This window comes from Gasterosteus aculeatus, chromosome 21 (genome assembly GCF_964276395.1).
Source record: "Gasterosteus aculeatus chromosome 21, fGasAcu3.hap1.1, whole genome shotgun sequence".
NCBI classification, from domain to species: Eukaryota; Metazoa; Chordata; class Actinopteri; order Perciformes; family Gasterosteidae; genus Gasterosteus; species Gasterosteus aculeatus.
This window is the reverse complement of record NC_135708.1, coordinates 6,931,869-6,949,109: the sequence shown is the minus strand read 5'-3', so window position 1 is coordinate 6,949,109 and position 17,241 is coordinate 6,931,869. Positions and strand designations below refer to the sequence as shown.

General features: G+C 47.2%; 1 protein-coding gene across 1 annotated transcript; it reads right to left on the bottom strand.

Moving 5' to 3' along the window:
• Positions 1 to 100: 100 nt before the first annotated feature.
• Positions 101 to 17,060, bottom strand: vopp1b (VOPP1 WW domain binding protein b). The gene is made up of 5 exons (XM_040167654.2): positions 16,754 to 17,060; positions 6,638 to 6,696; positions 4,532 to 4,609; positions 4,269 to 4,402; positions 101 to 4,096 (listed from the first exon to the last, which is right to left on the bottom strand). Exons 1-5 carry the CDS (start codon positions 16,802 to 16,804, stop codon positions 3,885 to 3,887), a joined length of 534 nt encoding a protein of 177 aa, XP_040023588.1. The 5' UTR covers positions 16,805 to 17,060; the 3' UTR covers positions 101 to 3,884.
• Between the last annotated feature and the right edge of the window lie 181 nt (positions 17,061 to 17,241).

The following is a 17,241-nucleotide window of genomic DNA, read 5'->3' as shown; positions in this document are numbered from 1 at the left end:
GTAAGGAGCCTTAAGCGAGGCCTGAACGTGGACGTGAGCGCGGCGTCCAATAATTCAATATCAAAACAATAGTCATTAAACAGAATGAGACAAAGGCTTCAGAGGTTTCCATGTTAGTTTATTGTCTTATTTCATTGCAGCAGAGTTGCACAATAAGATGCAGATTGTCTCATATTGTCACAGGGAATACAAAAGCGGGCTGCGTCGTGGCGGCAGAGCAGCCCTTCATTCAGAGGATCGGCGGTTCGATCCCCGCCTTTGCTTTACTCTATGTCCATGTGTCCTTAGGCGGGACACCCAAACGTGTGAATGGGTGTGAAGACTAGAAAAGCACTCTGCGATATTCTACGTGGAGGATCAGTTAAGGAGACGGACTATTTATTAATGTGACATCAGAGGTTTTATCTGCCATCCGCTTCTTCAGTAGCCGTTAAACTCCTCTGATTTTTCCCTCTATGTTTAATTAGGCTTTTATTGATTCACCAGCTTTTCCACGTAAAAATATATTTCGCTTTATTTTTTACAGCGTGCTGCAGGGCGGAAAGAGCTGCAGTACATAATATGTACCTTTTGCAATACCAATCAATAAATCAATGACCATCAGATCACATTTCAGAAGTTATCAGAAGTGACGTTTATTTACATATTTTACAATGACAATGAGAAGACGTTAACAAGGCGAGGATAAAAGGTCCGGATGCTTCTACAATAGCTGTTGCATAGTTTCACATGATGGCCTTTCACATGGTGCTATCTCTAATATGCAAACTACTGCACAGGTCCACTGGCTTCGTGGGGGGGGGGGGCAGAGGCCTCCACACACTTCAATTCAATTCATCTTATTTTGTATAGCCAAAAATCACAAATTACAAATTTGCCTCAGAGGGCTTTACAGTCTGTACACATACGACATCCTTTGTCCCGAAACCAACACATCGGCAAAGGAAGAACTCCCCAACAAATGAAAAACCCTTCCATGGGGAAAAAAGGGAAGAAAGCTTAGTCGACACAGGCGTGTGCCCGCTGAACACCATTAGTACCACTGACTCCACGGGGGGAAACGCACATTAGATTGTAATGTTGTGTGCGATGCGTCAGCGTGGTGTGCTTTTTGTTTGTTGTGACTGAAGCAACAGAAAATAAAAGGAGGAGGATCAGAAGTTGAAAAGAAGACAATGTTTTCACAAGAGACCCAACATGAAACAACATGGACCAAAGAGACCTTAGTGGTGCCAACAGATACCCACATGATGATGGGCAGCATGTGGTCATCATCATCTGGGTATCTGTTGCACCGCTAAGGTCCTGTGATTGCTCTTCTACAGTGTCACCTCATCTGTGTCACCCATGTGGGCACGATTAAGTCTGTTTGATCCATAAAACTCCATAAAAAGACTAACTCACAAATAAACACTGAATTGGGCCTAAGACAATATGTGAAAAAGCTCCGGTGGGCAATAACTCACAACAAACTGTTGAAAATAGAAAATGCGCCCCTTTCAGTGCCAAACTATTTATGGATGAGAACTCGGCCAGAAGCCAAGATGGAGTGAAAGGAAACACGTCTATTGATCTCGTCCCCCCCGGAGAACGGCACCGACACACAAGCAGCACAACAATCAAGATCCATCCATCTGCAAACCACTTATCCTGCACACAGGGTCTGCTCCAACTTCGGGTAAGAGACAGGGTACACCCTGGATCACAGGGCTACCGAGAGACATACATGTGAGACATTCACACCTACAGGCAATTTAAAGTCCCCAATCAACCTGATCCCCAGAGCATGTCTTTGGACTGTGGGAGGAAGCCATAGTACCCAGAGAGAACCCACGCAGACACGGGGAGAACATGAGGACTCCACACAGAAAGGCCACTGGGCGGAATCGAACCTAGGACCTTCTTACTGTGAGGCGACAGTGCTAACCACCGTGCTGCCCAACAACCAAGATTATGATTATTAATAAATAGCGTGAGTTTAGCTTTCCTCACTTGGCTATTTGGGTTGATGCATCTCTAACCAGCAAAGTGGAAAAAACACACACGTCTTCCAATCAGAAACAACGCGGGTTTCTTCTCCTCAGCCTGGGTTCATTTCATCTTTCAGGTGAGTCGCTTTTCCTAAGATTTTCTTAGATATTAAAAAGAAGAAAAAAAATGTCTGCATCAAGGTTTCATCTCCCCAAGCAGAAACCGGCAGCGTTCTGTCACGGTGAGAACTAATGCGGTATTTATCTGAGATATACCTCAGATGTTTGTTGCTGCAGAAGCCAAACATCAAGTGGAGCCCATCCATGGTCATGTGGCCAAACAAAGGCATGCTGTCTGGAGTTCCATTGATGGAGAGATGAGACATGCTTCAGAGGAGCTCACAGCTCCGACGCAGGACCATCACCGGGCAACATGGACGTCACAGCCGGAGCAGACGAACGGAGACCAGAGGCCCCCACTTACCCCACGTGTTAATCACACATCTGTATACGCGGCCCGTCCGTGCAGCAGGACCGACATGCAGGCTATGCAGATGTGCGTTTTCTTTACTGTTAGAGACCTTTTGAATAATCTGTGCGCGTCTGTGGGTTCGGTGTGCAGAACACCTGCTCTGTGCTTCTGGTTCCTGCCGTAACGTCATACAGCTGCAGAGGAGACACACACAGTGGCAGCACAGAACTCTTTCTGTACACAACAATAGCGCTCAATCTGTTGATTGGCACTAAATAATTCTTTTTTTTTCAAGAAACAAGGCCAACAAACACTTTGTTCCCGCGTCTGCTTCGGAGATACGGTTGACTCACTATCTCGGGTTCAGGACTGTTGTTTAGTCACATGGGCTTCAGAGAACAGTCCTCATATTAGCAATTCTGACGACAGTAAGTGTTAACATGCTGCAAAGCCTCCTTCACAAGCAATAACATCTACATATGAACATTGAAATGAGCTAATCAGATTAGCTCATCCAAACACAACCAAAGCAGCTCTCTGATGGTGGAACTGGGGGGTGTTTGGACTCGTGGCCTCACTAACGGGGCTGGTTGGTAAACTGCTGGAGGTGGAGCTCTAAACACCAGCAGCTGGCTGCAGGTACCCGCAATCCGTCAGAGGGGCTCCTGAAGCACCACTCTGTATACCGGGGGACCCCATCTCCTTCAATGAAACAAAAGAGGTGGACTATTGACTGCAGCCTCTCAACTGTCCTTTAGTTTTAGAGATTAAATGTGGCGGAGGGGGTCGTCCTTCAATCTGGGTTAGGAAGGGCAGGAAGCTATTTTAGGGCAGCACTGCTCAGAATAACATCGGTAGCATGAATCCATGGGCTGATCACATCAGCAACAGCTGGCTTAAGGGGGCGGGGCCTTCCAGCACGTTGGGGGGGCATATAGCGAAGATCGACTGCCCCCCCCGCTCAGCGTCACGCCGCCCTCGTCTGATTCCTCTCCTTTCTGCCGCTAACAGCACAAGCAGGCAATAAAAAATGTATCAAGAAGTCATCATTTAGTAAAGGGCCCATCTCGCAGTGAGAGGCCGCCGCTTGAAACAGGATAACGATATAATAACGTGTGTGACTTTTTGAGTTAAAACACTTTTAATGAAGAGCTTTCTGGTACATACATAGTTTCTGTTCACTCGTGTACAGGTGGAGCTGCTCGTTGGGAGGTGGAGAAGAACCGGTGACGGTGGGTAAATCCAAATCCAAAACGCTCACCACTGTACAGATCCATGTGGATCAGGAGGAAACGCAGCACTGCAGATGAAGTTGTGTGCGTGACTCAAAAAGTGTGTGTGTGTGTGTGTGTGTGTGTGCACTAGATTCTGGTTACGGTGCCTCTTCCGTCTCGTTCCACAGAACAAGTCTTACATCCACACTTGCGTCTCCTTGCAGGAGTTTACTTCTTGTCGCCGTTCTGGAATATCTGTTCGTAGGACGGCGGCGGGTGGTTGCAGTAGGACGGAGGTGGAGGGTAAGCCGCCATCATCATGTGGGCCGAGCCGGGCTGCGGCGGCTGTGTGAATGCCGGGTGTGCGATGGCGACCCCCGGGTCGCCACCCGTCATCCCGTTGACCCCAAAGCCCTGCATGCTGCCCGGCTGCTGGGAAACTGGAGAGAAGAGGAGAAAACTATTTATAAACTGTACAATAATTTTACATTTACAATGCTGGTCAGATCAGAATGTCTCACTCTGCTTAAGACGAACAGGGACTCAGTCATGTGATCTGACTGGCACGCTCACATGTGCTGAAACACATGCATGTGTGCATGTGTGCTGTACCTGGGGATGTTGCAGGGTGTCTGGTGAAGGAGACATTGAAGGCGGGCTCGTCCCTCAGAGGGGACGGATACATCCTTCTGCGGACAAAGAAGCCGGCCCCGCAGCAGAACAGCACCCCCATCATTAGCAGCACCCTGAGAGGGGAAACAGAGGCCTCATCGCACCTTCCACTAACCCAACATCGTCATGGAAACGTGGTGCTGCAGCGGGAGCAGGGAGAGGACGGAGGGAGGGGTGGAATGTAGCGTCTCCCTGGGACTCACCAGAAGTACCACAGTCTCTGGATGGACAGCGCCCTCACACAGCAGCGGGTCCCACAGCAGTCCTCGTAGGAGCGGCATCTACAACAGGAAGGAGATCTTTTGATCATCCACGGGGCCAAACGGCACCAGCATCATCTTTGGGAGCTAATGACGTATGTGAGGGTTATTCCAGCGTCTGTAATGGAAGGTTTTGAAAATGATGTAAGTCTTTTGGGCCTTATGCACCCAGCAGTTCCACTGTTTAGTCACTAGGTAAAGTCCCCCAGCCTGGCCTGAAACCTAGATTACTACGTCAGCACTCCACCTCCACGTCGTCCCCACACCCTGAAGACACAGCGTGTTATGGACGACCACGATAACAAACACACAGCAGGTTTCGGTGTCAGGATAATTGTTTATAATCCTCAAATGACTCGAAGGGGGGCTCTAGCGTTCTATCATAGCACATAAGTACTGTGTGCTTATTAAGTTATTTATACACAGGGCAGCTTATGATCTATGATGATAGGAGGTGGTTTGATTGTATTTCAGAGGGAAAGCAGATAACTGGTAGATCGCCATGTTGACTGAAGTGGTGGGTTTTTAACACTTAACACGGGACAGAATCCAAACTATACATATACATAATGCATTTATTTTTGGCATGCTGCACATATTATTAAGATTACATTATACATATTCCACTCATACTTTCTATTTATTTACAATGAATCATTTCTCTCATTTCTCTTTTCTATTCATTTTCCTTTACTGTTGCAGTGCTTGCTCTTATTCTAATAATCTCTTATTATGCTGATTGGATTCACCAAACTCACAGGCAAATTCCTCACAAGTGAAAACCTGCTTGGTAGGAAGCGGATTCTGAAGTTGCCATTCATCACATGGTTCTGCTTCGTAAACAAACGTGAATAGTTTCACTCCAAATGTTACGCCAGCAGCCTGAAGAGAGCCGACTGTGATTGATCAGTGAGCGGAGCGCCGTCTGTGTGTCTGACAGATGACTACGGACAGCAGCACGGGGCCTCCCACCTCACGCTCACACGGCTGGGTCCACGCGCAGGAACGAAGCAGTGTGTGTGTGTGTGTGTGTGTGTGTGTGTGTGTGTGTGTGTGTGTGTGTCACTGTTAACTGCACAGCCATCAGAACAAACACCCTGACCCGCCGGAACGAGCAGGAAGCTAAGCTAACCCAGCTAGGAGTTGAGGCTACTGCACAACCAGGCATGCACTTGGCTGTGTTATATCCGGTTAAAGAAGGTGGATGAGAGCAGCAGAGTATTTATTGTGTTGCATCTGGGCAACAAAGGATGATCTGATGAAATGTTGCAGTAGGTATTGTGAAAGTAATGAGGGAGCCTAAGAAAATAGAAAGCGGGTAGATCCGCCTCAAACATCCAGCTGGTTGTAGGAACGAGGAAGCCTTGTAGGGTGGAGCTTTGTATATATATATATATATATATATATATATATAAATATATATAAATAAATAAATATATATATATATATATATATATATATATATATATATATATATATATGGACGGATATATATATATATATCCATATATATATATATATATATATATATATATATATATACCCATACTTGGTGAACAAAGACAGGTTTTGTCCTTCTTTTGACCCTTGGCTCCAGGCACAGGGTCACCAGCTGAGCTTAAACCTTGACCTTAACTCAGGCACTAGACTTGTTTAGCGTCATCTCCAGAAATGCAGCATTAGACGTGCTTTCAACAAAGTATTCTTTCAGAGATTTCCTTTCTGTGGCCCGGTACTGGTTCACGGCCCAGTGGTTGGGGACCTCTGTTCTGTAGGACCTTGGTGGGCCTTTAACGTAAAACAGGAAATGTTTACATTCTTGAGAAGTTAACTTCACCAAAACTCAAGACTCACTTTTTTTCAGAATAATTGTGGTTATGAAACAACTGCATTATAGAACTTAGAACCCCACAAAGAGCCGTGTCCTTTCTCAAGTTGGGCTTTAGCAGATCCTCCATCCTCCACTTAGCAAAAGGTCTCTTTGCAGCGGCATCGATGATGGACATTCAAGGTTCTTTTAGCTGTAGGACAGAACGTTGGGGTACTTACATGAAGTAGATGGGGTATCGGCCTTCAAAATACCAGCAGTACTTCTTGGCTTCCACACACTGTAAAAGACAGACGTCCATCAGTTTAAGAACACAATGAAAAGCAGAAGAGCCCAATCAGCGAAGATCCGCCTGAATCCTTTGTGTGTTTGTGTGTGTGTGTGAATCCTCATTTGTTCCATTGAGAGACAAATACGGTTTATTGATGTCTATGAATACGCAGCCCTGCAGAGAGGCCTACAGGACTGAGGGTGAGAAGGAGAGAAGGAGATAGGAGAGAGGGGCTAGTGGCCTCGCCTCAGGAGACGAGCAGCATCCATATGACATTCACCCAAGTCACATTGTTATGCACTAACCTCTGTTAACTCCTGGTGGGGATTAGAAAAGTATCACGGCGAGAGCAGCTTTGGAGGGCAGGTGGTTACATTACATTTCATCCTCACGTAAAGCGTCCTCTGACTCAGCCGCGTTGTGATAGGACGAGACGAATGTCACTGCACAGATACGTCCGCGTTGATTGGCTCTTTCAGTCATTCGATTCTACACTTTGTTGGGTAATGGATGACGGATGCTTTACAGCACCGCAGCCTTTACAAGGCGGATGGATTCCCACGGCTTCACAGGGTCACGCACACGTCCATCTAGACAGACTTAATGCAGTTACTGTGAGTGCAGTCAGCTTTGGGCGGGGCTTTGGAGTGCTGAGACGACGTACGCAGGACACTGTTAGAAGTGATGCTACAGAAGCATCTGCGCTATCAGGACGAGAGAATATTTACTCACAAGTACTTTTCTGGATGGAAAAGATAGATCTCCTGCCTTAAAAACGTTGATAAAACGTAGTTGTTTTTGTGCTTTACTGTTTGAATTCTTTGACCCGCGTTGTCTCATGTGAGGTAGTTGTTCTTGTCTGCATGGAAGTTGAAAACAAAACGTCACGGAGGATCGAATGGTTTAACCATCATCTTTTCGCTCACGTCTCCTTTGGTGGTTCGATAGAACCGCCCCCAAAAATATACAATAATATCCCGCCACATGTTTGTGGTGCAGCTGTTTCAATGGTTTCCAACTAGGCAACACAATAGATTATTTGTGGGGCTACTGGTGGAGGATGGGACCATACTGGGAAGGAATGTCAGGAACACACAGTAAGAGACAAAGAGCAAGAAAAGATGGAAAAAGCTTCCCATTCAATTGAATGACATTGTGTCCAAACTTTAGAGTGGTACTGTATTTTAAAAGCTTAAAACCAATACACATCAATGTATATTTTTATAAAATACACAATACAACTACTTAATGAGACACCTCGGTGCGGTCGACGTTGTTCATTAGATTTGTTCACGTATCATAAAAGACATTATTTTTCCACAGGAGTGTAATTTAATGCTTCACATCAGCCAGAAGTGTTAACTAAGCACAAGCGCCTGAGGCCTCGTGGGGGAACCATCCATCTACTTGGCTCCTTCTCTGCATTAATATGGATCCGGGCTGTAATTGAAGGGGTCCGGGTTTCGCCTGTACAGCCTGTACATCTAAATCTAAATTAAAGTCGGCTCAGAGATCACCCGCCTGATCCCCCTCTCGACCCCCTCAGAATCTACCAGCTTCTCATCCCACAATGTTCCTGCCAAAAGCAGCCGTTATACGACTCACTCACCGGATGAAGGATGCTGGATGAGGACTACGTCATTGGCACATTGAACTAATTCAAATGACACATTTCTAATGTGGAATACACCCATTTTTCCACCATTAGCTTGGACCTAATTGTTCTCATGTCCCCCACGCTGTGCCAGCAGTGTCCCCGTCCAGCTCTGTTCATTGTGCGTCTCTAATTGGAGCTCCGTGGAAGTGCTGACAGCGGAGAAAAATGTCTCCCTGTGCTCCAGCGGGACAAGAATGACCGTTACACAACCGAATGTGTTATCCTGCTCTAAAAGCAGCTCAGATGGGTTTTAGCTAAAGGGCATTTGTTGGAGGGGGGGGCAGTTTGGACAGTGTACATAAAAGCTTTAGAAGTGGGAGTGTGTGTGTGTGTGTTGCGTATTGTCTTTGCGGGACACCGTAGGTGTGAGAGGAAACCGGGTCGATACGCAAAGGTCATTACTGAACGCGGCTGTGCTCCACTCAGGGCCTTCAAACTCATCAGGACAGCTGCCATCACTTTGAATAACTCTGTGTGGCCTGCAGTGTCCATGATCATTTCAAGGGCAGTTAAGTCTCCCATTGTGGTCCAAGTTGCTTTGCCCGTTCCCGGGAATGAGCTGGAAATCTTTGTGATTCTGCAATAAAAAGCAATTGGCAGACCTTGAATGACCAGGAACTATCTTAGCATTAAAAACGGTCCAAAGTGAATTAGTGTGCATGTCGGCCTTAGAAAGAACCTAATGGACATATTGGCGTACAGAATGTACTTTTGCTAAAAATCCAGTCTGTTGCCTTAGTTTCACCCCTTCCACCTCTGCATGTTGCAGTTCTTCCTTCCCTTCCTCCCATTGGTCTTCCCTCCCGTCTCATCCATCTCAGCTGACCTCACAGACGCCGTTGGGGAGCAGCAACAGGCCGACAAGCTTCATTTGAGTGTCAGTGTGGAGACGATACGGTACGGAGGGAACACAGCTGGAGGAAGTCGTTGCAGACCTTGTTGTCTTCACCAGCAGCCGCTGTGCAATTCAATTCTGCATCTCACAGTTCTACCACAGCACTAAGAAAGAAAAAGACTTTACTTTGAGATTTTGACCATTTGACCAGGATTCTGTCACATGTTTGAAGTCTAAATGGCACTTCCAAAAAGGCAGGAAAAAAATGTGTTTAACTTCAATTTTGTCGTATTTTACAAGGTCCATATTCAGATTTTTACCTGCAAATTAGGGCTGTAGCAGTATGGCCAAAACAATCTGACGGTATCCCGGCATGTGACGGTGTTGCTTTTTCTACTAAACACATTAATTCATTGACCCCGAAAAGGACCGCGGCTACCCAAACAGAACTTGCCGGTGAGTTAGTTAGTCAGCGTGTTAGCTAGTTGGCGTGTTAGCTCGTTAGCGTGTTAGCTTGTTGTGGCTGCTAGCATTGCCACCAGAAGCTCAACAGACTTTGCAATAAATCGTTTTCTGATCTAACGTAACTTACGTAGTATTTTCCAAAACCAAAAACCCTCCAAACAGACACAGCTCCTCTTTCGGGCACAAGTTGTGTTGTTGCATCTCTGGACTCTCGTTGCTCCTCCTGTATCGCTTTTTTCAGTGTTTTCATGTAGCAACAGAGTTACTTCTTTACATTACATTACATGTCATTTAGCTGACGCTTTTATCCAAAGCGACCTACCATAAGTGCATTCAACCATAGGGATACAGACTCGGAAGAGCAAGAAAGTGCAATTTCATCAAATAAGCCAATTTACAATTTGCTATAGATAAATTGTACTTATAATACCACTTAAGTGCTACAATTTGTTAGTCTTTTAGTCGAGGTAGAGTCTGAAGAGACTCTTTAGTTTGCGGCGGAAGATGTGAAGGCTCTCTGCGGTCCTGGTGTCTTCAGAGAGCTCGTTCCACCATTTCGGAGCAAGGACAGCAAAGAGTCGAGATCTAGTCGAGTGTTTTGCTCTCAGTGAGGGAGGGATGAGCAGTTTTACAGATGCAGAGCGGAGAGTGCGGGTCGGGATGTCAGGTTTGACCATGTCCTGGATGTAAACTGGACCCGATCCATTCACAGCATGGTACGTGAGCACCAATGTTTTGAACTGGATGCGGGCAGCCACCGGTAGCCAGTGAAGAGAGCGGAGGAGTGGAGTAGTGTGGGAGAATTTCGGAAGGTTAAAGACCAGCCGAGCTGCTGCATTCTGGATGAGCTGCAGAGGTGGAATGGCGGTAGCAGGGAGACCTGCCAGGAGGGAGTTGCAGTAGTCCAGGCGTGAGGTGACAAGAGCCTGAATCAGTTCCTGCGCTGCCTTCTGAGTGAGAAGGGGACATATTCTCCTGATGTTGTAGAGAGTGTATCTACAGGATCGTGGTGTCGCAGTGATGTTGAGAGTCAGGGAGAGTTGGCTGTCGGGTGTCACGCCGAGGTTCCTAGCAGTCAAAGTGGGCGTTAACACAGAGTTACCAAAGTTAACCGTCAGATCCTGGGTCGGAGAATCTTTTCCCCGAAAGAAAAGTAGTTCAGTCTTTTTGGGGTTGATTTTCAGATGGTGAGCGGACATCCACTGAGAGATGACAGTCAGACAGGCGGAGATCCGTGCCGCCACCTGAGTGTCCGAGTGAGGGAAGGAGAGAATTAGTTGGGTGTCATCGGCATAGCTGTGGTAGGAGAAGCCATGGGAGCGAATGACAGCGCAGAGAGAGTGGGTGCAGAGCAGAGAAGAGGAGGGGACCCAGGACGGAACCCTGAGGAACTCCAGTAGTAAGAGGACAAGGTTTCGACACAGATCCTCGCCAGGTTACCCGGTAGGTGCGGCGTCGAGGTAGGACGAGAGAAGGGAGAGAGCAGAGCCTGAGACACCAAGTTCTTGAAGGCAGGAAATAAGGATCTGGTGGTTAACTGTGTCAAATGCAGCAGAGAGGTCCAGAAGGATGAGGACAGAGGAGAGAGAGGCGGCTCTAGCAGTGTGGAGTTGCTCTTAGACAGCAAGGAGAGCAGTCGCTGTGGAATGGCCTGCCTTGAAGCCTGACTGGTGGGGGTCAAGGAGGTTGTTATGGTGGAGATAGGAGGAGAGTTGGTTAAGGATCGCACGTTCAAGAGTTTTGGACAAAAAGGGAAGAAGAGAGACCGGTCTGTAGTTGTTTTCTTCAGAAGGGTTGAGGGTAGGTTTCTTCAGGAGAGGGTTAACTCTTGCCTCCTTCGCAGAATTGGGAAAACATCCAGATAACAGGGCATTGTTGATGAGACAGGTGAGGAAAGGAAGAAGGTCAGGAGTGATAGATTGTAGAACATGTGATGGAATGGGGTCAAGAAGGCAGGTGGACGGACGGGCAGAGGTTACTAGGGTAAGAATTTGGTTAGGAGACAGGGGTGTGAAGGAGGAAAGGGAGGGCCATAGAGGGGAAGTCGTTGTGACACGAGTAGTAGGAGGTGGGTTTGAGAAGGAGGAGCGTATGTCAGCTATTTTTTTGGTATAAAGTAGTTGACAAAGTCTCCCAGAAGAAGGATGGAGGAGGACTAGGGGGTTTGAGGAGGTTAAGAGTTTTTTGGGGTTAGAAAATGAAGATTCAATTCTGGATTGGTAAAAAGAGCTTTTGGCAGCGGCGATAGAAGCAGAAAAAGGGGAGAGGAGAGATTGAAACGCAAGCAGGTCACCAGGTTGTTTATATTTCCGCCATCTCCTTTCCGATGCTCGCATGCATGGCTGTCTCAACCGGTGCCATGACAGCCACCATGGTGGCCGTCCTATCGTAAGAGGGCAGAGAGAGTCTAGAGAGGAGGAAAGAGTTGAGTCTCTGCGGCAGCGTTCGGATGCAAGAGTGAGAAGGAGTCAGTTGAAGGGAGAGCTGACAGAGGAGGCCAGAGAGGAGGGAGTGAGGGAGCGAATATTGCGACGAACAGGTACAGAGTGAGAGTCAGTTGATGGGGCAGGGTCGTTAGTTATAGAGCGCGGAAGAGAGTAGGAGATGAAGAAGTGGTCAGAGATGTGAAGTGGATTTACAGAGAGGTTAGTGGTAGAGCAGTTTCTAGTGAAAATGTAGTCAAGGTGATTGCCGGCTTTATGAGTAGGAGGAGAGGGACTGAGTGACAGAGCGAAGGAAGAAAGTAGGTGTAAGAGGTCAGATGACTTCTCTGTCTGGATGTTGAAGTCACCCAGGAGGATGAGCGGAGGGCCATTTTCAGGGAAATTGGACTAGAGAATGTCCAGTTATCCAAGAAATGACCTAAGGAGCCTGGCGAACGGTAAAGGACAAACGATATTTAATTGTACCGGGGGAGTAACTGTTACAGCATGGAATTCGAAAGACAGACGATGGAAGAGGGTAGAGAGAAAAACTCCATTTGGGTGAAATGAGTAGACCTGTGCCACCACCCCTACCAGTGGGCCTGGGTGTGTGGCTGAAGGAAAAGGCGGAGGAGAGAGCGGCTGGGGTGGATCCAGGTCTCGGTGAGAGCGAGGAAGTCAAGCTACTGCTAGATAGCAAAGCCGGAGATGAAGTCTGCCTTGCGAGTAGCTGACTGGCAGTTCCAGAGCCCCCTGTGACAAGGTGCTGGACGTGTGTGGAGCGGGTGGGATCGGTGAGAGAGGAGAGGTTACGATAGAGAGCAGATCTAGCCTGTGGTAAAGAGGTCAAACACATTATTAAAAATAGCAGAAGAAGACGCCGCATTCAGCCGAAGACACCACGAAAGACTCCCTAGTCTTTGTCTTGCTCGTCTTGACTCACACGAAAGACTCCCTAGTCTTTGTCTTGCTCGTCTTCGTGCTGCGAGGCTATGCAAACGCTGAACCTAACGCTTCATTCAACCTCTAGTTAAATACTCCCTTGTTAGTGGAAGTCGGCTAGTTATAACCATGACTCAATGTCAACACACGTAAGACAAGTATCTCCGGGCCGCTAGGGTCTCCTCGATTCATACGCCTGCCAATGAATGTCAGTTGTTATAGCGTAATACGGTACGTGAGAAATTCATAGCGTACGGAAATCTTATACTGGTATACCGTTTGAACCTATACTGCTCAGCTCAGCGGTTAGAAAAATAAAAATAAAATGTCCCTTTTGGATGTACAATGTGTATTGTATTTCTTTATGCAAGTCATTCTGTGTTTTTGAGGGTCATGTGGGGTGAACGCGAAACATGTCACATTAAAATCCAATCACAACAAAAGGAAACAAAGCGGCGTATTAACTTTTAACGTTTTCCAGCAAAGAACGGCCAACACTGAACACAAAGCACTCGTTAGCTGTCACAAGGAGGTGCAGATGAGCTTTTCCCGTTTGGAGACGCAGACACCAAGTGCCAAAATGAAACAAATTCATCATACAGCTGCGTTATAATGCGATTAGAACGTTATCCCTGCGAGTCTGGATATGGAGTGTTCATCAACTGCATCGCTGCACAACGCAAGCTGGCTCCAGCAGGATGAGGGATACGCTGGCCTGGTCACCTCAAATCAATATCTTATCTTCTCTTTTTTGCGTCGGAAAGCGTGATTCAAACAGAAGAATAGGAGGGAGAAGTAGATCACAAAATGATTCAGCTGATTCCGCATCTTCTGCCCCCACTGGACCGTTCTTACTGGAGAGGAGGGCCTTTCTATAGGCATTCATAAACTCAAAGCTCAAATGGCAGAGATCAAAGAGCTACGCCTTGAATGTGAATTATTGGTTACTTGTAAATGAACCATCATTTACTAAATGAACACTATGCTGTATTGAAGAAGACTTGAAACTAGAGGTTGACCATAGACTGATGTTTAAAATGTTTAATGAAAGAACCAAGAAAAAAATATTTCGACTTCCGTACATTAAAAGCTGAATGCAAGTTCAAGGGACTTTCGCATTGGCTTCACTCTTCAGAACTGCAGGTGCATTTCGAAGCATCCTACAAAACTAGTGCCTGGAAATGGTTTCCATCTCCGTCCTTTGCAACAACATGATGCAAAAGCTAATTTCCTGCAATTCATTCTGTAAATTGACCAAAACTAATTATTTTAGTTAATGTTCAAATATCACATATCAACGATTATGCTGTACAGTGGCTTCTGGTGGCAGTAGGGTTCTGGTGCGATGAAATTAAGCAATTCGGGATCAATCACTCCCACAAAACTCAATCAATGTAAAATCTCCACCCTAAAAACCGTAGGAAAGCTCAAACCCACTATAAGCAGCAAAGGAACCACAGGAAATGTAATTCTCCACTCTGCATCCCCATTAACAAGAATTAAAACAAGCTCTTTGATACTTGCCTAGTGACGGTATCTTGACGAGCTTCGTACCACATCTACCTGGTATTTATGCAGCAGTGTGTGGAGGACAGGGGACAGGAGGAAACTCATGAACCTGAAGACGATTCCATCGATGCTGAGAACCAACATGTTGTAGAAAGCCTCTGGAGGGTGATGCAGTCCCAGCCTGAGAAGTCCCAGCCTCTCTACCTATGTATGCGTGGCGTTGATATTCCTCTCACTAGAATGCATCAGACTGAATAAATAACTCCATGGTGTAGCAGGTGGCTCTTCTCATTTGCCCTCAGTGATGAAAGCTTTGTTGCAAAGTAATATGAATGCAGTTTTGTACGATCATCAACAGTGTGGCCAAACACCGGTGTGATTCTAAAATGACCTGCATCCCTTTCACAGACATTAAAAGCCAAAGGGGTTGTTTCCTTTCTCCGACGCTCTTCCACCACAACACAAGACCCAAGCGATTTGCACTTTTGCTGGTCAAAGCCTTTTTAAAAGAAACAAACATCAGCAGTCCCCGACCAAATGTACAAGTTGTTAAGAACCACATATCAAAGAGGACCAGCGGAAGGTCCAACGGTCCCTCCTGGCCGCCTGCTCACATTCAAAATGGATGTGCTCTCTAAGTCTGCTGAATAAAATGAAATAATAATGATGAGTATTAATAATACAGGAACAGACATGAATGTTAGTGACACCGGACTGGCAGAAAGAGCGAGGATCACAACCCCGTCCTGCTACCTTCAGAGGCCTTTCCAAAACCTACATTAAAGCTCATCAATGTCCCCTCATTCAAGTTGAAATTATCCTGAAATACCCAATGAGCTAACATTCACACGGCTGAGAATAATTCAAAGTGCATGTGTCACACAGTTAAGAAGAAAAAAGTATATGGCCCTAAATTCACCTCGTGAGTGTGCCTGTCCTACAGTGACTAGTTTCAGGGGTCCAGGACCAGTAACCCAGTGACTAGTTTCAGGGGTCCAGGCCCAGTAACCCTGTGACTAGTTTCAGGGGTCCAGGCCCAGTAACCCAGTGACTAGTTTCAGGGGTCCAGGCCCAGTACCCCAGTGACTAGTTTCAGGGGTCCAGGCCCAGTAACCCAGTGACTAGTTTCAGGGGTCCATGCCCACTAACCCAGTGACTAGTTTCAGGGGTCCAGGCCCAGTACCCCAGTGACTAGTTTCAGGGGTCCAGGCCCAGTAACCCAGTGACTAGTTTCAGGGGTCCAGGCCCAGTACCCCAGTGACTAGTTTCAGGGGTCCAGGCCCAGTAACCCAGTGACTAGTTTCAGTGGTCCAGGCCCAGTAACCCAGTGACTAGTTTCAGGGGTCCAGGCCCAGTACCCCAGTGACTAGTTTCAGGGGTCCAGGCCCAGTAACCCAGTGACTAGTTTCAGGGGTCCAGGCCCAGTAACCCAGTGACTAGTTTCAGGGGTCCAGGCCCAGTACCCCAGTGACTAGTTTCAGGGGTCCAGGCCCAGTACCCCAGTGACTAGTTTCAGGGGTCCAGGCCCAGTAACCCAGTGACTAGTTTCAGGGGTCCAGGCCCAGTAACCCAGTGACTAGTTTCAGGGGTCCAGGCCCAGTAACCCAGTGACTAGTTTCAGGGGTCCATGCCCAGCAACCCAGTGACTAGTTTCAGGGGTCCATGCCCAGTAACCCAGTGACTAGTTTCAGGGGTCCAGGCACCAGGACAAAGGATTACAGAATCCCAGGTGCCTCCTTGGCGTTCTGACAGCATCTCGCTGTGCTTTTATCATTTGGAGAAGGTTGTCGTAGCCTCCTTCCCCACTCTGCTTTCCAGCTAGTATAATAAGCCGCCAGCATCTCCCCCATTTTGAGATGTAATTATTGGTTCTTTACGTCACAATCGCGGGAACAGCATGCTACCAAAATAAAGTTCTAATATCATATGCATGTATTTTCATTTGGTGTTTCTGGATGGTTCACTTGCACGTCAAAGTTACCACACAGAGTCATTCATTTTAAAGAGATCCCAGTTAGTCCGCTGACTGCGGGGCTTCTTTTGAATGGAATTTGGCGAACAGCGCTCAGAAAACAGCGGGCGGCGCGTCGCGACATCAAAGGGAGCAACCGACAAGCCCCAAAACATCACCGACGCGTTGTCCATCGGGTGAAGGCACTCATCGGGAATGCAGCGCTTATATGTGAATGAAAAATACCTCGCCGCTCATTAAAAACAAAGGCGGGCGTCGCTCACCTCCAGAAAGAGCAGGAATGTCAGGGCTAAATCCGCCAGCGGGTTCCTCATGTCTCCGCCGAGCTCCGCGAGGTCACAAGAGAAAGGCGAGGAGGAGACGCTCCTTTATTCACGATGTCGGCTCCATGCTACCGGGGAGGGTCCCCAGAGAGAGGAGGCATCCGGGGGGCACGCAGTCCTTCGGGCACCGGGGAGGATGGAGGAGTCCGGCGTGTCGGGGATGAATGGCATGCCTGTGATGTTGTATCATTCCCCGCCCCCTTTACGAGCCGCCGCCACCCGACAACATGCGCGCACACACACACACAAGCACGCACACGAACGCGCGGACACAATTGTTTTAGGCCTACTTAAGAATAATTCACATTCGTCTCATTTCTTGTGGTATAAAATAAAGTAAAACCCCTTTTAAAGCATATTTCTAAACTATTGCCTTAATGTTTACACCAGGGTAATTGGATTTATAATTCAAAATCCAGCAAATATTT